The sequence below is a fragment of the Neurospora tetrasperma genome, assembly GCF_000213175.1.
Source record: "Neurospora tetrasperma FGSC 2508 unplaced genomic scaffold NEUTE1scaffold_4, whole genome shotgun sequence".
In the NCBI taxonomy this organism is placed as follows: Eukaryota; Fungi; Ascomycota; class Sordariomycetes; order Sordariales; family Sordariaceae; genus Neurospora; species Neurospora tetrasperma.
The window spans coordinates 445,413-465,461 of NW_009799102.1; the positions used below are offsets into that span (position 1 = coordinate 445,413).

Genomic DNA, 20,049 nt, shown 5'->3' on the forward strand with positions numbered 1-20,049 from the left:
AAAGACGCCTCGGGCATTCATTGTGTACGCCTTCTTTCTCCCGCCCAAGTTCCATCTGCAAAAAACAGCTCGTCGACACCCTCAACCAACAGCCCGCTACATACCCCGATACCCCCAAGCCTCTGCCTCCTTATCATCTCCCAGACAACCTAGGCCTTGGTGACACACTGCTCGCAGATGGCATTCACAACCTGTCCAACCACGGGAGCAAGAGCAGCACCATAGTTCTGAGCGACACAAGGCATCTGAGCAGTGATGGGGCAAGAGGCGACTGGAGGAGGGCTGGTTTGCGGGCGCGCCGAGATGAAGGCGATGGAGGAGAGGAGGGTGATGTGGATGGTGGTGTACTGCATCTTGGCTGGATTTTGGGTTGGGAATTGGGCAAATGTTAACATCAAGGGAGGCAAGTCACTGTGTAAGTGTGTCTGATGTTGCCATCTTCATTGACAACGTTGAGCTTTGTACACGGTCATCAGCCCTCTTCGTCTTCCAATCTCACAGACTTCTGTGATCAGAGTTTTGATGAAGACTATTTCCCCATGGCAGATGTCCGTAGGTAATCATGCACTTGACATGACGGCCATATTGCCCGTAAAGGTCAACCAGAAACGGCGAAGTTGGAGACATATTAAGAAGATTTGCACGACTCTGACTTGTGTAGATGAGTCCGAGGTGGTATTCGAGGTCGCCGATGAAGAGACGAGTCCGTCGACAGCACTGTGCAGTTGGAGAAGTCCGGCCGGTAAAGTTCACACGGGAATGAGATGGAGTTGCTTCCTCATCATCCAACGCGTGTACCATATCTCAGGAAAGATTGATCGACTAGCAAGTGCCGTCATTCAAACGAGTCCGTTCCCAGAAGTCGGGGAAAATCGTCGGTCCGTCGCATGAATTGAAAGGCCTGCGATGACCTACATTCCGGGTACTAACACCGTATATAGCTCATCTCGAAGCTATCAAGGTCAAAGGCGATGCCGACCATCGGAGCTCAGCCACGAGTCATAGAGGCATTTCATCGCATTCGACCTCGTCCATGGCGATTCAATCCCAACATGATGTCGTTACATTGGGATGGCTGGAAGTTGGTTTGCGGCGGGAAACGATTCCGAGATGCCGTTAGTGAAGACGAGGGAAATTTTGGTGAGGGGGAAGCTTGTTGAGCTTGGGGAGTTTGTTCCTTGTGAGCTGATCGTTGTCGTAAACTGGGCTGTGAGGGGTCTGACTCTGCTGAGAGGAGTCCGTCGCTGTGAGGGGATTGATTGATTGAAGGGGGGTCGAGAAAAGTTTTTGGACCACAATCCGACAGCGCCCGAGACCACCAAGTGCCTCACCAAGGCCACTCATGCTTGGTTGACATGACGCCCCGGGTCAACCCGCCATCACCTCCAGGAAGCTCCACTCCAACATGTGGCGCTAAATTGAGGCCATTGATGGCCCTGGGCTTGGCGACTGAACGGCAGTGGTCGCAGACAGTGGGGAGACGCTGTAACGTCGCTGAATGGAGCTAAGGAAACATCATTGGAGATTGGCTTTGGTTGTGTGTGAATCATCCGATGAGTTCGACACCAAGGCCGATCTAGGCTCACACCTTCTTCCACTTCTAAAGACGGGAGCTGTCCCCCCCCCTTCTTGATCGTCCTCTTTCCCTCTCCTCCCTCTTTCCCTCCTTCTGTCTTTCCTCTCACCATCATCACCACCCGACTGTCCTCCCATCGATTCTTCTCTGTCGACAGCAAAATCGCCCACGATGCTTTCCTCGGTCAGACTTGTCACGCGCAGAGCTGCTGTCAGAAGCGCTTTTGCTTCCCCTGGTCGCAGCTTGCTTGCTGTCCGCGCCGCCTCGTTCTGGGCCAACGTCCCTCAAGGTCCTCCTGTAAGTTTCTTTTTCCATTGGTAGAGGTACCTATCGATATGATGCTAACCATGATTACACGCGCAACAGGATGTATGTGGTCATTCCCCAGATTCCCACACCTCAACATAGCTTCAAGCTGCTAGCCCGAGCTATCTCCGTCCTCGCGCTGTGTGTCCGTCTTTGCCTGTCGCTAACCCCGCCCTCTTCGTCGCGTCTGACAGGCCATTCTCGGTACGTAATGCGCGAGCGACGTTAACATCAAGACTTACAAACTGACATCGTCCAGGTATCACGGAAGCTTTCAAGGCCGACACCTTCGACAAGAAGATCAATCTCGGTATGTCAATACCCCGAGCGCATGCCATGTGCCCCTCATCCTACATACCGGCGACTCCACTACCATCTACCACCATGACATAATGAAAACCGCGACCAGCTTCAACAACAGCTAACCGATTCGGACAGGTGTCGGTGCCTACCGCGATGACAAGGGCAAGCCTTACGTCCTCCCCTCCGTCCGCAAGGCCGAGGACAAGGTCATCCACTCCCGCATGAACAAGGAGTACGCCGGCATCACTGGTGTCCCCGAGTTCACAAAGGCTGCCGCCGTTCTCGCCTACGGCAAGGACAGCTCCGCCCTGGACCGTCTCGTCATCACCCAGTCCATCTCGGGTACCGGTGCCCTCCGCATTGGTGGTGAATTCCTCAACCGCTTCTTCCCCGGAGCCAAGAAGATCTACATCCCCACCCCTTCGTGGGCCAACCACGGCGCCGTCTTCCGCGACTCCGGTCTCGAGGTCGCCCAGTATGCCTACTACGACAAGAACACCATCGGCCTCGACTTTGAGGGTCTGATCCGCGACCTCAAGGCTGCCCCCAACAGCTCCATCTTCCTCTTCCACGCCTGCGCCCACAACCCCACCGGTGTCGACCCCACCCCCGAGCAGTGGAAGGAGATCGAGGCCGTCGTCAAGGACAAGGGCCACTACTCCTTCTTCGACATGGCCTACCAGGGTTTCGCTTCCGGCGACATCCACAAGGACGCTTTTGCTGTTCGCTACTTTGTCGAGCAGGGCCACAATATCTGCCTTGCCCAGTCCTTCGCCAAGAACATGGGTCTCTACGGCGAGCGTGTCGGTGCCTTCTCCATTGTCTGCGCCGACGCCGACGAGAAGAAGCGCGTTGACTCGCAGGTCAAGATTCTTGTCCGCCCTCTCTACTCCAACCCCCCCATCCACGGTGCCCGCATCGCCGCCGAGATCCTCAACACCCCCGAGCTCTACGAGCAGTGGCTTACCGAGGTCAAAGAGATGGCCGACCGCATCATCAAGATGCGCGCCCTCCTCAAGGAGAACCTCGAGAAGCTCGGCAGCAAGCACGACTGGAGCCACATCACCAGCCAGATCGGCATGTTCGCCTACACGGGTCTGACCCCCGAGCAGATGGAGAAGCTGGCCAAGGAGCACAGCGTGTATGCCACCAAGGACGGCCGTATCTCGGTCGCTGGTATCACTAGCGAGAACGTTGGCCGTCTCGCCGAGGCCATCTTCAAGGTCAAGGGTTAGATGTGTTGACGAACAAAAAAGTTTTAGACTTGCAAAAAAAAAGTTATAAAAGGCAGTTTGGAGTTGGTTGGTTGGTTGTGGCGGGACTTAATGATGGTTTCTTTTTTTTTTTTTTCTGTTTTCTTGAATGGTACACAAAAAGGGGGCGGTTTTGGCTTTTCACGTAGCTTGTATGATGAATAATGGTACATGACGAATTCAGAAGTCTATGGAGCAGTTCCCTTGTACATGATTTTGCATTGTGGACTTGAGGCGTTTGGATAGTTTGTCAGTGAAAGTCGCCGGTTCTCAAGCAGGCTCATCCGCTTAGACCCTTTTTTTGACCATCGTTAGTAGCCCTGTACATGAACTTTTTACATCCGTAGATAGCTCTCGATAAGATACTGCGAATTTGTTGGATCGTTTCACTGGTATCACGAAGTCCAGTCGTCCACAATACCTGCCTTCCTATCTCTCTAAAATCCCATTTTTTATACACAGAAAGATATGGTACAGCCGTCACCTCTCCATCGACTAGACGGTAATCCGACCCTGTTCGAAGCACGAACCTTTATAGCTCAGCAAAACCTCCCCCTACGCCATCTTGGTGGGCTTCGGCTCCTCCTTCATAAACAGATCCTCCTCCTCTCCCAGCCCAAACTCCTCCGTCTCCGCCTTGTTAATCAACCGATCCGCCTCCTCCTTCAACTGTCCCTTACTCTTAGGCTCCTTTCCCTCCGCAAACTGGATCCCCGCAACCTGGAACTCCTTCAACTGCTCCTCCAGACTCTTTTCTTCTTCTTTGGCCTGAGGAGACAACCCCAGCGCCTCCCTTTCCTTGGCGAACCGCTCCCTGATTTCAGGCGTCTGCATGATTCGCCACCGCAACATCCACCCCCAGGGCCCCAGCTCCTTGACGCGCGCCGCCTTGTGGCCAAGCAAGTACTCGTCCAGCCCACCGACTTTGTCAATGGTGCGCAAGACGCGAGTAGTCACGCGCGTGCGCACAAAGACGCCAAGGGACTTGGACCAGAGCCGCTTTTGCTGTACGTTGGGACGCCATTTGCGGCGCGTCTTGATTTCGTTGCGCTTGGAGACGTTGTTGCCGAAGCGGATCAGGGCGGAGCCGTAGAGACCCGTGTTGGATTGGTGGTAGACGCGGCGGGGGCCGTACGGGTACGAGGGGATTTCGATCTTGAAGTCCTCGGGGACGGAGGTAGAGTCGGGGAGGGGGACGCGGCCGGAGACGTTGGGGATGGGGATGGAGGAGGAGGGGACGCGCGGTTGGTGGTAGAAGTGCGGGGTGGTGGTTGTTAGGGTGCGGAGTTGGTGGCCGAGGGTGCTGGCCCGGAGGCAGGGGCGGGGGAGGAAGGACGACATTTTTGGATGGTGTGATGTGGATGGGTGCGCGATGGGTATCTTTTGGTTGTTGCGCAAGGCGATTGGTATGGGATGTCGCTCGCCGGGACCGAGATAGTAAAAGCGACGGCGCAATTAATGGGGTTTGGGACGGGCGGGCGGCTATTCTGTCGCTGTCGTCGTTGTAGTCGTGTCCGCGTCGCCGGAAAGTGGAAATGTCTCGGACACAGTCAAGGGTTCGAGATTCGAGGTCCGCGGCCTGGGCGGGACTCACACTGGGCTGGAATCGGGGGGGCGGCGTGATGGAGTCCGGGTCGGGTCCTCTGGCGGCTCACAATCGGATCCGGCACGCGGGACGAATTTGTTTGCCAAGCCGGGTCCGTGCTCCAATTGCTGGTGTTGCAGTTTGTGAGTGAGCAGCGGAAGAAAATTAAGTGGAGCCCAGAGCAAAGCTGGAGAAGCGGGGCTCGATCAGCTGCTTTCGCGGGGCAGCTCGCGAGTGATCCTTGTTCGAGTAGCTTATCGGAGCTTATCAGTTGTGATGGGAGAGGTACCTTGATGGGACACAACGCGCTTTCATTTGACAGAACATCGTCAAGAACACATTTTAACAGCACGGATGGACCGAGCAACTAAACAGCGACTCAAGTTCATCTAATATCAACAATGCTCCCGCCAATTGACAGCTCCGTACTCAAAAACAACCCCCAGTTCGCAAACCTCTACAAGGGCTTGACGGAGCTCATCCTCAACGATGATGGCTCAACCAAGCTTCATCCACAAAATCCAGTGGCCCAAGAGCGCAAGGCAGTAACTAATGTAAGCAATTTATTTTGATTGCGTTCCCTACCTACACATTTACGTCTAACAGACTCCAAAGGAACTAAACAAACATCGCCTTGCCGCCACCACCGAACACCTCCTCATCCACGCCCTCTCAACCACCAGTCCCGATCCCATCCCCATTTCGGCGGAACAAGAGTTCAACCAAGATCCTTCACTTTCAAGTGGTCTCCAACCACTACTCATTATTCCACCCAACCTCAAACAACCACTAACCGACCTCCTCCTTCTTCTCCCCTCCTTCCTCTCTCTAGACTTCTTTTCCTCTCCCGAAACCCCCCCTCTAGACTCCGACTCCCTCTTACTAATCCTAACCTCCCCTCCCCTTTCCCTTCTTCCTACCCTCTTACCGTACCTCGGTCCCCTCCTATCAACAACCCTCCACTCTCAAGCTTCCCACCTCGTCCACCTCGCCAATCACCTTTCTCATCCCTCAATATCTACTACTACCACCAGCAACCCTACTTCTACACCCCCTCTTACAATCCCCACCCTCCCCACCATAATCTCCTCTCTCACCACCTCAACCCTAAACCTCCACTCCTCAATCCTCCACTCCCGTCTCAACACAGCCGAAGCAGTCCGCGACCTCCTCTCCCAATACTCTACGGCTTTCACCCTCCTAATCAAGACTCTCGAAGCCAAACATGGTCCTATAGCGCGCAGTCTCGAATTTAAGGCAGGCGAGACTGCCTTACTAGCGCAAAAGGTAGAGAAGGAGAGCGAACTTGCTGTGTTGGGGGTAAGAAGGGAGGTGTATACGCCTGAAGTTAAAAGGGCATTAAGGGAGTGTAAGGAGTGGTTGGTTGGTGAGCAGCAAGGGTTGAGAGATAAGATTAGAAGGGGGGAGGAGGTGCTGGGGGGGTATGGTGTTGAGGTTCATATTGAGGGAGAGGGAGAGGGGGAAGAGAAAAGGGGAGACGCGGAAAAGGAAAAGGTGATGAGGGAGATTGCGAGGGTTTATGGCGAGATGGAGAGGGAGGTGGATGTTGTAAGGAGGGATTTGGAGCGGTTGGGTTTGAAAGGGGTGAGTGATTCTGGGTAATGGGTGGATGTGTTGCTGGGTTGTCGCGGATATGAAATATGGGTTATGGGTTACGGGTTATGATCAGGGCGTTGTGATTGTTATTGATACCAAGGATTGCTTTAAAAGGGAATGAATAGTATTTGGTCGATAGCAGTCGGTGCGATTAATTTGTGTTACTGGGGGGGCATCACTAATACATCGGCATCACAGGCAACGAATGGAACAGTCAGGCACCTTAACAGGGAATCTATTGAATCCATTCAACCGGTCTTACCCGGTGAACAGCATATGGTTCAGATGGTGTAAAGAATCGAAGCTATATAGCATCAAATGCTCAGACTTGTGGTGCTTGATCTGTTTTCCAAGACATGACTAGCACTTAGAAGCGCAAGTCCCAGCCAATCTTGGGGCCAATAATAGGAAGCTCATCAGCAACGCTCTGAACATCCTTGTCACCACGGCCGGACAAGCAAATGACAACATCCTCATCCGGCTTCATGGTCTTGGCCAGCTCCAGAGCGCCCCAGATACCGTGAGAAGACTCCAGCGCGGGAATGATACCCTCCAGCTGGCTCATCAGACGGAAACCCTCAAAGGCCTGGGCATCCGTGGCAGCCACGAACTTGGCGCGCTCGGTATCCTTCCAGTTGGACAGCTCCGGGCCGACACCGGGGTAATCAAGACCGGCAGAGATGGAGTGGGTGTCCTCGATCTGGCCGTACTGGTTCTGCAGAATGTAGGTACGGACACCGTGCAGGACACCCTTGCTACCGGCGGTAAGGGTCGCACTGTGGCGGGGAGTGTCGACACCGTCACCGCCGGCCTCAACACCGAGGAGCTTGACGCTGGGGTCGTTGGAGAAGGGGTAGAACATGCCGACGGCGTTGCTACCACCACCAACGCAGGCGACGACAGCATCGGGGAGCTTGCCGCGCTTCTCCAGCATCTGCTGCTTGGTCTCGTTACCGATGACGGACTGGAAGGTACGCACAATGGTGGGGAAGGGATGAGGGCCGATGGCAGAGCCGATGATGTAGTGGGTATCGGCAAGGTTGACGACCCAGTAGCGGAGAGCCTCGTTGACGGCGTCACGGAGGGTGCGGCTGCCGGCCTCAACGGCGACGACCTTGGCGCCGAGAAGCTTCATGCGGAAGACGTTGAGAGCCTGGCGACGGACATCCTCGGCACCCATGAAGACGGTGCACTCCATGCCGAACTTGGCGCACACGGTGGCAGTGGCGACACCGTGCTGACCGGCACCGGTCTCGGCAATAATCTTCTTCTTGCCGAGTCTGCGGGCGAGCAGCAGCTGGCCAAGAGCGTTGTTGATCTTGTGGGAACCAGTGTGGTTGAGATCTTCACGCTTGAGCCAGATGTTGGCGCCACCAGCGTACTCGGTGAGACGCTCGGCCTTGTGAAGCTGACCGGGACGACCCATCCAGGGGTAGTAAGAGCGGTACTCTTCCCAGAAAGCGGGATCGTCCTTGATCTTGTTGAAACCCTCCTCGAGCTCGGACAAGCAGTCCATGAGCGCCTCAGGGACGTACTGACCACCGAACTCGCCGAAACGCTTGGGAATGGTGCCGTGGAGAGCGGCGAGCTGAGCGTCAATGTCGGCCTCGGTGATGACGCCGTCGACGGTGGCAGTACCCACGGGTTCCTTGGCAGCTTCGAGGGCCTCGCCCATGTTGAGCTCGTGAGCGGACTGCTCGAAGTTGCGTCCGCACAGGTAGGAGCAGTACTCCTGGACAGCCTTGACCTCCTCACCCTTGGCGGCCTTCTGGAGAGTGGTGATGATCATGCTACCAACAACGACACCGTCGGCAATGGCGCCAACCGAAGTGAAGTGGTCGTGGGTGCTGACACCGAAACCAACGGCAGCGGGCTTGTTGCCGCTGTACTTCTTGACGCGGGCGAGGAGCTCGGGAAGGTTGGCGTTGAGAGTGCCGGAAGCGCCGGTGACACCCTGGCGAGAGACAACGTAGATGAAGGAGTCGGCGAGCTGGCAGAGGACGCGCATACGGGCGTCCGAGGTGGCGGGCGCGATCAAGGGGACGTAGGAGAGACCGCCGCGGGTGCAGAGCTGGCGGAAGGAGACGGCCTCCTCAGGGGGCAAGTCAACAATGATGAAGCCGTTGACGCCGGCCTCCTTGCAGTCGTTGAGGAGACGCTCCTCGCCGTAGCTGAGCAGAGGGTTGTAGTAGCCCATGAGCATGACGGGGGCCTTGAGGCCGCGCTGGCGGGCGTCGCGCACCATCTGCAGGGTCGACTGGAGGGTAACGCCATGCTGGAGAGCAATCTATAGGGAAACGAGAAGTGTCAGAGAGACGTGTTATGCGCCATGGTGATGCGGTGCTCTTTTTTCTTACAGTGTTGGCAGTCTGGATGGTCGGGCCATCGGCAATGGGGTCGGTAAAGGGGACACCGAGCTCGATCACGTCGGCGCCGCCCTTCTCCATGGCCAGGAGAATATCGGGGGTCTGCTCGGGGTGAGGGAAACCGGCCGTGACATAGGTGACGAGCGCAGCCTGTTGAAGAGGTATGATGTTAGCATGCGGTCGGTCTTGAACAAAGACAACAGACTTGGAGGATATGTCAGACGCACCCTGTTCTGGGCCTTGCAGCGCTGGAAAGTCTGCTTAATACCCTCCATGGTGAAGCGGTGGTGTATGTATGACTGCAGCTGGATTGGGAATAATGACTGGACTTGTGCACAATGCTAAGCGGGACAAGTGTGGTTGAAGCAGTCCGTGAGGAAAAAAAGGCAATCCAGGAACCGGGCGAGAGAGAGAGGTGTAGAGTGAGTGGGTTACTGGTCAATTAACAAGGAACAAAGAATAAATGAAGGCAGGCAACAAAATGTGGATGAGGTGACTCCGCTGGATGACCGACGACAAGACGTTGCTGTTCGTACTTCGCCCCGCAAAACCCGATGTCGCCTTTGACTCACCCGATTTTTCAGTCTTTCTGTCTCCAGTCTCGATCCGGCCGCCGTCGGGTGGTTTCAATCCGTTTCAATTGACCACTGGCGGCACGTCTGCCCCGCCATCCCGCCATGGAACCCGCCCACTGTTCCGTCTTCCACTTGCCCCCACTTGCCACCAACCCCGAATCCGACCCTGTCTACCCTGGGGCTGCAGGGTCCGCTAGTGTTTGGCATCTTCCTCGCCCCCCAATTTGCCTTTCTACTCAAGTTGCCTGCCGCGGAGTCCCACCTAGCTTTTGTGGAGACCTTCATTGGCTGCCAGCTTTCAAGGACACTTGGAGGTAGCGGCAGGCAGATGGACATTGGACCCTTCCGTCCAACTCTAGCACACCCACGTCGTCATCACCACCGTCGTCAACCGCCAATTCTCCAAACTGCCCGCGTCAACCACCTCAGCTCCATTGCGCCCCGCGAAGAAGCATGCGATAGTTCAGTTGCAATGAACAGGTCGCCTTCCTCCTCCGGGTTATTGCCCTTGCCTGGTGCGCCTTCGTCGTCGTGGGCCCTCTACCGTGCTCGTCTCTCCAGCCTCCTTCAGAGTGTCGACACTGCCGTCTTTATCGCATTTTGGTTATTTGGTCCGTCTACCCTCTCCTTTCATCTGGTCCATCGCGATATAAATGTGCTGACACACGCCCTATTCAGGCCTCATCAACAATGTCCTCTACGTCATCATCCTCTCGGCCGCCCAAGACCTGGTCGGAAACGGCATCCCCAAGGGCGTCGTCCTCCTCGCCGATGTCATGCCCAGCTTCCTAACCAAGCTCGTTGCTCCCTACTTTATCCATCGCATCCCCTATGCCACCCGCATCTTTATCTTCGTCGCCCTCTCCTCCGCCGGCATGCTGCTTATCGCCTTTACACCGCCGTCCCGATCGGTGGCCGTCAAGCTGATCGGCGTCGTCTTGTCCAGCATCAGCAGTGGTGGCGGCGAGCTGAGCTTCTTGGGTCTCACACACTACTATGGTCACATGAGTCTGGCTGCTTGGGGTAGTGGTACCGGCGGCGCAGGTCTCATTGGGTCCCTGTTGTACGTGATGCTGACAGACTGGATCGGCCTCAGCGTCAAGACAAGCTTGCTCGCCTCAGCCTTTCTGCCCATCATCATGCTTGTCAGCTTCTTCTTGATCCTCCCCCATGGGCCACTGCGCGCGAGTGCCCGTAAGACCTACGAACCCATTGCCAATCGTGACTCTTTCCAGGAAGAAAGAGAGGGGGCCGAGAACAACTTTGACGATATACCTACGAGCACGGCATCATCAAGCCTCCTTGCACCCGGACCTGCAGTCGCTGCCACGGCGTATTCATCGCACCCCACCGAAGACGCTCAAAAGGACTCGCTTGCTGCCAAAATCCAACGATCCAAGTCGCTCTTTTTCCCGTACATGCTCCCGCTTTTGCTGGTCTACATTGCCGAATACACCATCAACCAAGGCGTCTCCCCAACGTTGCTCTTCCCGCTCGATTCCTCGCCTTTTGCCGAGTTCAGGTCGTTTTATCCCTTCTACGGTTTCCTCTACCAAGTCGGTGTTTTCATCTCGCGCTCATCCATCGCTTTCATCCGCATCCACCATCTATACCTGCCGTCCCTGCTTCAAGTCGCCAATCTCGTTCTGCTTACTTTGCACGCACTGCTCAATTTCATCCCGTCTGTTTACATTGTTTTTGTCATTATCTTTTGGGAGGGTTTGCTCGGCGGTTGTGTCTACGTCAACACTTTTGCCGAGATCATGGAACACGTGCCTGCAGAGGATCGTGAATTCAGCTTGGGTGCTACCTCGGTCAGCGATAGCGGCGGTATCTGTGTGGCCAGCTTCCTCAGCATGGCCATGGAGATATGGCTGTGTAATTGGCAGGTTGACCATGGCCGAGATTGGTGCAGGCGCATCAAGGCTGGCTGATCAGGGCCCAAGGCATGAAGGGGTAGGTCTTGCTGGGCCGCTAGTCTTATGATGACATGTTCTGGTTGAGTCAAACCCCAACCTGAACCTGAACTTCTTCACCTTTGACATCAGTCATTATCTCCCCATCATGGACCTGATTTTCGGTAGAGACGCAACCTCACAAGTCGAGTCCACCAAACCACTCCACCAACTTTGTGACGCGTGCCTATTTAGCTTCCTCAGCATGGTGTTTAGTCTTTTGAGAGTTTCTGCCGGCAGCATCCCTAGTGTCCATATCTCATGCGATAATGCACCCTCAAAGAGCTTCAAGACTCTGCGAAGACGGGCTGTCATCTGTGTAGCATGATATTGCAGGCCATCCTTCGTCGGCAACTTAATGGCACGCAGTTCAAGTTCGGGCTGTTTCTGTGGTATTGCAAAGTATCGCATACTTACACTATCATTACATTCCTGAACGGAGAAGAACTAGACACGAAGCTCGAAATTCGCCCACTATCCATCTTCCAAATTGCTCGACCCTCTGTCCAGATTGAACGACTACCTTCGCTTGGCTCGAACTTTGGCGCAACTCCTCTTTAGGTGGCTAGGAACTGGTTACAAGTTTGTCAACACAACCACACGCAATGCAGGCCTCCCAAGTCTATCAGTACTCCTTGGGCACAACAATCAACGTATATACGGCTCATTAGCATCCGATCTCAGGACAATGGCGGTCAGACATACCGGCTAGTCAAGAACACGGAGAGGTTCACCGAGTCCATACCGACAGACGGCTGGCCTCAGATCTATCGTGATGCTGTGAAGATGGCAAACTATCTCCAATTCAATACTTTTGGATTGATGCACTATGCATCATACAGGACAATTCATGCGATTGGGAAGAGCAGGCCGCGTTGATGGATATCATATATGAAAGAGGGATCTTCAACCTTGCTGCTGCCAGGGCGGCGAAGAACCTGGCCTTCAGGTTTTCCGTAACCCACTGAGCATGTTTGACTGCTTGCTGACCCGCGAATCTGGGGAATCATGGGTCTGCGCAAATGTCGAGGATGAACTGGACCTCCTTGCTCACTTCCCTCTCTACCAACGAGGATGGACATTTCAAGAACGCCTCCTCTCCAACCGGACTCTGCACTTTGGCCGCCAGCTTGTCTTGGAGTGTAACGCTGGTCTTGCTACAGAGCTGTGTCAAGAACTCATCACCACCAAACACGATGTTACCCGCACAATCAAACGAACTTTCGCGGGGAGCCAATACGAGTTCCCGCCGCCGAGGATATTAGTCGGGTCTCAGTTATTTGGAAAGAAGCTGTCGCGAATTTCAGCAAAACGCAACTGACCTATCTGAGTGACAAACTGCCGGCGCTGCAATGTAATATTTCCCTCTCTCGTCAAAATTTACCTGCACCTTATCCTCTTCGTCACTTATGGCCGTCATAAATACAACAATTTTCACAGTTCTTGTCCTACCATACATGTATCTCCTTGTTTGTGTCGTCAAGTTTGCACATGTTTTAATGCCATACTTTGTCAAGTTTCGTCCTTCTTCCATAACACCTGCGTCAGGTCATGTGCATACCCGATATAGTTCTGCGGAAGCATCGCTTTGCTGCCCGTTTGCCGGCAGTTTGATGCATGTGCAGTTGACATCCGACAGAACGGGACTTCTCCATGCTGTGATTTTGCGATGATCGAAGGAAGAATCATAGCTGAAACATGCAACAACGGCGAGAAGTCATCAATCACTATGATAATACACGAGCACCCATCACTAGATTCCTCTCTAGGTATTGGCCCTTGGCCATGACTTTGAACAGCCAGAGCAAACATGCGATTCCCAATGACGACATCAACTCTCTCCCTTCTCATGCTACTCCAACTGCATGCCGCGGAAGCAGCGCTCTCAATTTCTTCCCTAAGTTCCCTTCCCAGCCTAGCCACCGAGATCCAGACACCGAACCAGAACCTCCTAGCCTACCTCTCCACCACCCACGATACTTCACCTCTTAACTCCTCCGCTCTATGCACCACCATCCTCTCCCGCGATAAAACCGCCCTCTTCCTACCGAACGCACGCATCCCCCTGTCTTCGGCAGGTTTCATTGGTTGCTTCCTCGAGAAGCCACAAGGGCCGCAAGCAGAAGAAGACAACCAGCACCAACAGCTAGTCTTTACAGGGATTCCAGCGGGATGGCAATTCAGTATTACGGAGATTACGGTCGGTGGGTGGTTGGACCTGGAAAAGGGGAGTTTTGTTGAGAGGGTTTCGCTTTCTCTTATCTATCCAGTCGCTACTTTCACTGAGAAGATTGCTGGTGGTGGTGATGGTGATGGCAGTAGTACGGAACACGATATGCACAACAGTCAAGACGAAGAAGTCGAAAGAGATAAGGGGTGGAAATGGGATCTTATTAAAAGAAGGGAACCCGGAAAAACGAGTAAAGCAACGCCAGGAACCAAAAGTCAAAGTCAAGCTCTAGTCGACATAGCAACAGCCCTCACACCTTACGGCCGTTTCGGCACCGGATACCAAGGGGGCTTCAACTTGTCTATACCTGTCAAGCCCTCCTCAGGCGCCAGCAAGAAAGGGAAGAGAAAGCGGCGACTGGCTGTTTCATCGTGCTCGACGGGTACGGAGATGCAGGTTAGGTTGGGCGCTGAATTGTGGTTTTCGCTTTCGAGTGAGCAGATTGAGTTTGATGATACGGTTGCTCATCGGGGGATGCTGGGTGGTGAGCTTGGAGAGCCCGGAGAGCTCCCGGGAGAAGGGGATGGGCGGCATCAGGGATGGGAGGCGTGTGAGAAGACATTGAGGGTAGGGATGCGGGGGGAGTGGAAGAGGTGTTGACGGAGGTTGTCCGATGAAGAGGTGACTTGTGTTGATAGTGGTGAGGTTGGAGCGATGAGTTTGGGCGGTTGAGAAGGGAATGAGTATTGACGGATGGACGGAACGTTGCTGGGGATACGTATGTTTGTTGATTTGGGTTGATAGGAGGTGAGAGGGGTGGCAAAGGATTGGATTAATGAAGGACTTATCTACCTGTACTGTTGATTGTGTCCGAATGGCACAGGCGTAGACCATGGGATATGGCGTGTTCAGGAGATATTTATTTTGGCCTCGATCCTAGGTATGTTAACGTTATTACACGATACATGTTGTACAGCAAACCCAAAAAGGAACAGTGATGGAACGGGCTATCTTCAAATACCGGGACTGATAACGGAGATGTAGTGCCGGCCTCGGAACTATTGGATTGGCGATCTGCAACAGGCTCGGCTGTGATTCGCTCCCCGCGTTCCGAGATACCAACCGTTTGAGCCAGCCAATGCATTGTAACGTCATGTCCAGCGTGCGATAGTCTCTTTGCTGGTGTCTTATCGGAGATAGTATTCCGAGATAAGAAATAATGATAGGTAATCGCTAGACTGACAGAGGAATAGTATGTACCGAATATCGACACTAATACACAGTCATGTTGTTGAGGACAACAAAAACGAGGACACTCCCCTCTCGATTTTCCGGCGATGACTTCCACCACATCATTCACCCTTTGTTGTTACCTACCAAGGTAGACAGTAACCTCTACCATGGCCTCCTCCTCACCACTACCACCACCAGCACCACCACGATCTCCCTCCCCCTCGGGCGAGAAGAAGTCGGACCCCGAACGTCAAGATGAATTATACACCAAGCCCGACGACCTAGAAGACGGCCACCAACAAAACCCAGCAGCCTCTTCCTCAACCCTCGAGATCCTCGACCCCAAAGCCGAGACGGCCCTCCTGCACAAGCTCGACTCCGTCTTCGTCCCCATCATCATGCTCGTCTACCTCTCCTGCTTCCTCGACCGCTCCAACATCGGCAACGTCAAAGTCGCCGGCATGCCCGAGGACATCAACGCCACCCCGGCCCAATTCTCCACGGCCGTCTCCATCTTCTACGCCACCTACGTCGCGTTTGAAGCGCCCTGGGCTATCTTGCTCAAGCGGCTGACGCCCCGCGTGACGCTCACCACTCTATGTGTGGTGTGGAGTCTGACGACCATTTTCTCGGGGTTCATCACCAACATTGGCGGACTTTACGCGGCGCGTCTGGTGTTGGGGGCGTGCGAAGGCGGACTGTTCCCGGGCCTGAATCTTTATTTGACCATGGTGTATAAGCGGGAGGAACAAGCGCGGCGCGTGTCATATCTGTTTGTGTGCACGGCGATTGCGGGGGCGTTTGGTGGGCTGTTGGCCTACTTGATTCTCAAGATGGACGGGGTGGGCGGGCAGGCCGGGTGGCGGTGGGTGTACATCATTGAGGGCATCTTCAGCGTCTTGATTGGGGCGCTGGTGTGGTTCGCGCTGCCGAATGATCCCACCGAGGCGTACTTCTTGAATGAAGAGGAGAAGCGGATGATGAGGGTGCGGGCGAGGCAGAGGGCGCAGTACATGGGCAGCGAGGACTTCAGCTGGGAGGAGATCCGGATTGCCCTGAAGGATACCAAGTTGTGGCTTAGCGGCGCGATCCAGTTTTGTCAGGATATACTGCTGTTTGGGTTTAGCACGTTCTTGCCGAGTATCATCCAGAGTATGGGCCACACCAGCATTGAGGCGCAGTACTTGACGATTCCCGTGTACATCACGGGCGGGCTGTTCTTCATGGGGCTGGCGTTCTTGTCGGATAAGATTGCTGTCCGGGGACCGCTGGTGGCGTTTGCCAATATCTTTGGCATCTTGGGGTACATTTTGATTATCTGCCCGACGAGCAACGGGGTCAAGTTCTTTGGGACGTTCCTTTGTGCCGCGGCGGTGTACAGTGGCCCCGGACTGAACTTGACGTGGCTTAATGTCAATGTCGCCCCGCATTATCGAAGGGCGGCGGCGATTGGGTTTCAGCAGACCATGGCCAACACGGCGGGCATTGTGGCCGGGCAGATTTATCGGGAGAAGCCGTACTTGCTGGGGAACGCGTTCTCGCTCGGGGCGTTGGTCGTGTCTGAGTTTCTGATTGCTGGCTTGTGGTTGTATATCCGGTCATGTAATAGGAAGAAGGAGAGGATCACCAAGGGGGAGATTGAGGATACTAGGAAGGTCAAGACGGGCGATGGGGCGCTGGACTTCAAGTATCATCTGTAGTGAGAGTAGACACATGGGGTTTGTGTATAGCCTTGTAGCTTTAGAGATATAGTTTTTGGTATCAATTGCTCGAACCCATCGTTCATGATTTCTTTGTGTCTAAACAGCTGTAAGATCGCCTCGATCACGCTCAACACCCGACATAGAAATCGTCGAACACGTAGTAAAGACACTTTAGTACTGCGCTCGCTAAGCATGGCGAACAACAAAACTTTCGCCCATTCAAGTCAACTTTCTTAGTGAGGAACGAAGAGTACCACAAACGGAACTCGTCAGGCACATGTACTTTTCCTTGTCTGTGTAAAACTGATTTGATTCCGCCATTTCCGTGATACAGAGTGCTCTCTAAACCAGAATTGAGGGACTGGTTCCATCACTCGAGAAACAAATCTACCTAACTTAGAGCCCCGCACGAGGAAAGGAAGAGTCCTGGACACTATAGTGGAAAGAAGGAAGCGGAGAAAGAAAGGCCAAAGCCAGCGCCAACTTCCCAAATCGAAGCCCAAACCCGCAATCTTGGACCTCGATCTCATCCAACAGCTTGTTGCAGTGGGTGCCGGAAGAGAGAAACTTCCCGCTGAACCCGTACCATCCACGTCTCAACGACACGACGACTCTGAGAAGTGGGTATATGAAAATGTTTAACCAGGTTGATGAAGTGAAGAGTGACGAGTGTGACCTACTTTTTTGGCCTTCTTTGCGTTGGGGGAATTATTCGTTGGGGCATTTTTTCCGGGGGGCACTCCACTGCGCAGAGAGCCCCTGAAGTGGAAGCCACAGAGGACTTTTTCACCACCCAATCAAAATCGACCCTCTTGACCAAAAGGGCAATTGGAGCGTGCGCAATAGTTCAGACCATGCAGTACGCTAGGCTTCAGCGGGCCTGAAGTAGGATGAAAAGCGCTGTAACTTTTGTGATGTGAAAGGGACAGCCCGTTCTGCTGACCCGTTGCCCGAATATAAGCCATACAAACAGTACCAGACGGGTACCTCTATGCAACTAAAGGATCCCGCACTGCTACCCAAGGAAGTATACATACGGGCAGAGGGGGATTGTGCTGGGAGCGAGGAGCTTGGGCTGATGTAACTTTGACAAAACCCCCCTCCCTGGCAACCTGGCATCTAAATTACAGCTCCCGCTGTATGAACCTCCGGATTCCCACGTATAAGTATCGACAGCTACCTCGTGTGTGCCTCTACCCAGATCCCTGGCGACCTACGAGTCACTACTTTGAAAGTATGCGAAAGGTAACTGCCTTGGCCAGATAGCAGAAGTCCGAGGAGGGCACCTCGTTATCCTGGCTTTCAGTTCCACGGTTATTTAGTATGACGAGGATTCACAACCTGATTGGCCTACCTTCCTTACCCAATTCTCTTGTGTGTCTGACAGCCAGACTGAAGGACTACACGTGAAGCGGGCAATATATTGATGTTTACACCAGTTGGGAGCGTCGCTGAAATGACGGCCAAACATGCGGCATGGACCAAGCTAGTATGGCACCTCCCTAGAAGCCTTCAATATTCTCCCAAGTTATTATGTCAACAGCCCTACGTTTCCAACATGGCTACTACCACTAAAGCTTCTTCCAAGTTCAATGTGACTCCTGAGCAACAAGCGAGTCTGCCTCACTTCTTCTACCAACAGCTTACATGCAAGCCCAAGCCCGTCACCGGCGCCAACCTCAAAGGCAAAACAGCCATTGTAACCGGGTCCAACACCGGGATCGGTCTCGAAACATCCCGACAGCTGCTTGACCTGGGTGTCAGCAAGTTAATCTTGGCCGTTCGCAACGAGACCAAGGGCGAAGCAGCTGCCGCCAACCTGACCAAAGGTCTCCGAGACGCCAACAAGCAAGTTACCTCTAGGACATCTACCATTGAGGTTTGGAACCTCGACCTTTCCGCCTACAACTCCATCCTCGCCTTTTGCGCCAGGGCCGAGAAGGAACTCAGCACGCTCGACATCGCCGTTCTCAACGCCGGTATCGGTCCTGCCGCGCGCTGCTTCAACCCCCACACCGGCCATGACGAGGTGATCCAGGTCAATTACCTCTCCACCGCACTGCTGGCCATCCTTCTCTTGCCCGTCATCCAGTCCAAGCGCCAGTATCAATTTGGGCCCAGCCGTATGATCATTGTCAACTCCGAGGTATCGGGGTGGACGAACTTTACCGAGGTCATGGGAAAGACTAATAACAAGCCAGGAACGCCGCCGGTCTCAATCCTGGCTGCTTTGGACGCCGACGACAAAGATGGAGAACCAGTCGATATGGTAGATCGCATGTTTGTGTCCAAGTTGCTGGGCCAGTTTTTCCTGTTCGAGATTGCCAAGGTGGTCGACCCGTCGCTGGCAATCATCAACGCCACATCCCCGTCGTGGGTTCTCGAGACCGAGTTTAACCGCGATCGCGACGGTTCTTCCGTACTCTTCACGATTGGAAAGTTTGTGTTAAGTAGGGTGGTGGCTAATACGGCGGCTGTTGGGGCGCGAATGGTTACGGATGCCGCTGTTAACCATGGTGAGGAGACGCATGGGGAAATGTTAAGCTTTCAGCAGCTTGTTCCGTGAGTTTTTCTTCATACCTTTCGTGCAGCGGTAAAAGATATTCAACTGACGTGATGAAGCCTAGCACCCATTATCTATACGGAGGAAGGAAGGAGGATTTCAAAGCAATCATGGGAGGAAACTCTGTCTGAGCTAGAGTTTGCCGGCGTGAAAGAGATTTTGGGTAGAGTGGGGAGGAGGAGGAGGAGTTCCTGAGGCCACAGCTTCAATTGCCAGAACTATCAGGATCGTCATAGTCTTTCTCCGGTTTACGACTAAGAAGTTGGATGTTGGATCCATGAACAGCACAAGATTGAAGGGATCTCATGCCCTCCCCCTCCGCTCCTTTTTTCACCCTCAGCGTGACACGGTCAAGTTCCATGTTTTTCTCTGTCCCCTTCGAGATTTGAAACTCGCATTTCTTTATGAAAATCATCGACATACAATAATTACCGGATACGTCGCCCACTGAGAACTACGATTTCCTGCTTTCAGCACGGTGTTTGTCTCTATCGTCACGAGCTTGTAAACCGTATAGGGCTGGGCTGAAATTCCCAAGTATGTTTTTGAAGTGTCAGACATCGTTTCTTGTCAGTTTGAAGATCTATGTGCCTAAGAGTTTGAAAAATGGACGAATGCCATTCTTTCCCTCTTCTCTAAAGAGCCCCTGCAAGCTTCTGCAAGAGGCCCGTCGTTCGCTTTGGCCCAAAATCGGTTGCAAAGGCAAGCTGGGCATCGATGATAGCATGCACCACGTTGCATCGATCACATTTCACTAATTTGGCGCTAACAGAATTAGCTACAGACTCCCACTACTTCTGTTAGCTTTCATATGCACGTATGATAAGAGATGATGCGAGGTGGA

At 53.7% G+C, this 20,049-nt stretch overlaps 9 protein-coding genes across 9 annotated transcripts; 6 read left to right on the forward strand and 3 right to left on the reverse strand.

The window, feature by feature from the left end:
• Positions 1-149: 149 nt before the first annotated feature.
• NEUTE1DRAFT_138349 (uncharacterized protein) lies at positions 150-1,344 on the reverse strand (the record flags this gene model as incomplete). Its single annotated transcript, XM_009853480.1, has 2 exons — positions 150-358; positions 1,332-1,344. 2 exons carry the CDS (start codon positions 1,342-1,344, stop codon positions 150-152), a joined length of 222 nt encoding a protein of 73 aa, XP_009851782.1.
• Positions 1,345-1,606: 262 nt separating this feature from the next.
• NEUTE1DRAFT_83174 (mitochondrial aspartate aminotransferase) lies at positions 1,607-3,682 on the forward strand (the record flags this gene model as incomplete). Its single annotated transcript, XM_009853481.1, has 3 exons — positions 1,607-1,877; positions 2,142-2,192; positions 2,321-3,682. 3 exons carry the CDS (start codon positions 1,748-1,750, stop codon positions 3,418-3,420), a joined length of 1,281 nt encoding a protein of 426 aa, XP_009851783.1.
• A 113-nt stretch (positions 3,683-3,795) lies between these two features.
• Positions 3,796-4,779, reverse strand: NEUTE1DRAFT_146910 (uncharacterized protein; the record flags this gene model as incomplete). Its single annotated transcript, XM_009853482.1, has 1 exon — positions 3,796-4,779. One exon carries the CDS (start codon positions 4,777-4,779, stop codon positions 3,994-3,996), a length of 786 nt encoding a protein of 261 aa, XP_009851784.1.
• A 645-nt stretch (positions 4,780-5,424) lies between these two features.
• Positions 5,425-6,646, forward strand: NEUTE1DRAFT_44318 (uncharacterized protein; the record flags this gene model as incomplete). Its single annotated transcript, XM_009853286.1, has 5 exons — positions 5,425-5,568; positions 5,639-5,739; positions 5,856-5,960; positions 6,058-6,470; positions 6,501-6,646. 5 exons carry the CDS (start codon positions 5,425-5,427, stop codon positions 6,644-6,646), a joined length of 909 nt encoding a protein of 302 aa, XP_009851588.1.
• Positions 6,647-6,858: 212 nt separating this feature from the next.
• NEUTE1DRAFT_64505 (tryptophan synthetase) lies at positions 6,859-9,384 on the reverse strand (the record flags this gene model as incomplete). Its single annotated transcript, XM_009853483.1, has 3 exons — positions 6,859-8,927; positions 8,998-9,156; positions 9,234-9,384. 3 exons carry the CDS (start codon positions 9,279-9,281, stop codon positions 7,008-7,010), a joined length of 2,127 nt encoding a protein of 708 aa, XP_009851785.1.
• A 669-nt stretch (positions 9,385-10,053) lies between these two features.
• On the forward strand, positions 10,054-11,543 carry NEUTE1DRAFT_83188 (btn-1 protein; the record flags this gene model as incomplete). The annotated part of the gene is made up of 2 exons (XM_009853484.1): positions 10,054-10,192; positions 10,260-11,543. 2 exons carry the CDS (start codon positions 10,054-10,056, stop codon positions 11,513-11,515), a joined length of 1,395 nt encoding a protein of 464 aa, XP_009851786.1.
• Positions 11,544-13,346: 1,803 nt separating this feature from the next.
• NEUTE1DRAFT_130212 (uncharacterized protein) lies at positions 13,347-14,366 on the forward strand (the record flags this gene model as incomplete). Its single annotated transcript, XM_009853485.1, has 1 exon — positions 13,347-14,366. One exon carries the CDS (start codon positions 13,347-13,349, stop codon positions 14,364-14,366), a length of 1,020 nt encoding a protein of 339 aa, XP_009851787.1.
• A 740-nt stretch (positions 14,367-15,106) lies between these two features.
• On the forward strand, positions 15,107-16,723 carry NEUTE1DRAFT_130213 (uncharacterized protein; the record flags this gene model as incomplete). The annotated part of the gene is made up of 1 exon (XM_009853486.1): positions 15,107-16,723. The coding sequence occupies one exon, from the start codon at positions 15,107-15,109 to the stop codon at positions 16,637-16,639; it is 1,533 nt and encodes a 510-aa protein (XP_009851788.1).
• A 1,477-nt stretch (positions 16,724-18,200) lies between these two features.
• Positions 18,201-19,208, forward strand: NEUTE1DRAFT_101452 (uncharacterized protein; the record flags this gene model as incomplete). Its single annotated transcript, XM_009853487.1, has 1 exon — positions 18,201-19,208. One exon carries the CDS (start codon positions 18,201-18,203, stop codon positions 19,206-19,208), a length of 1,008 nt encoding a protein of 335 aa, XP_009851789.1.
• Between the last annotated feature and the right edge of the window lie 841 nt (positions 19,209-20,049).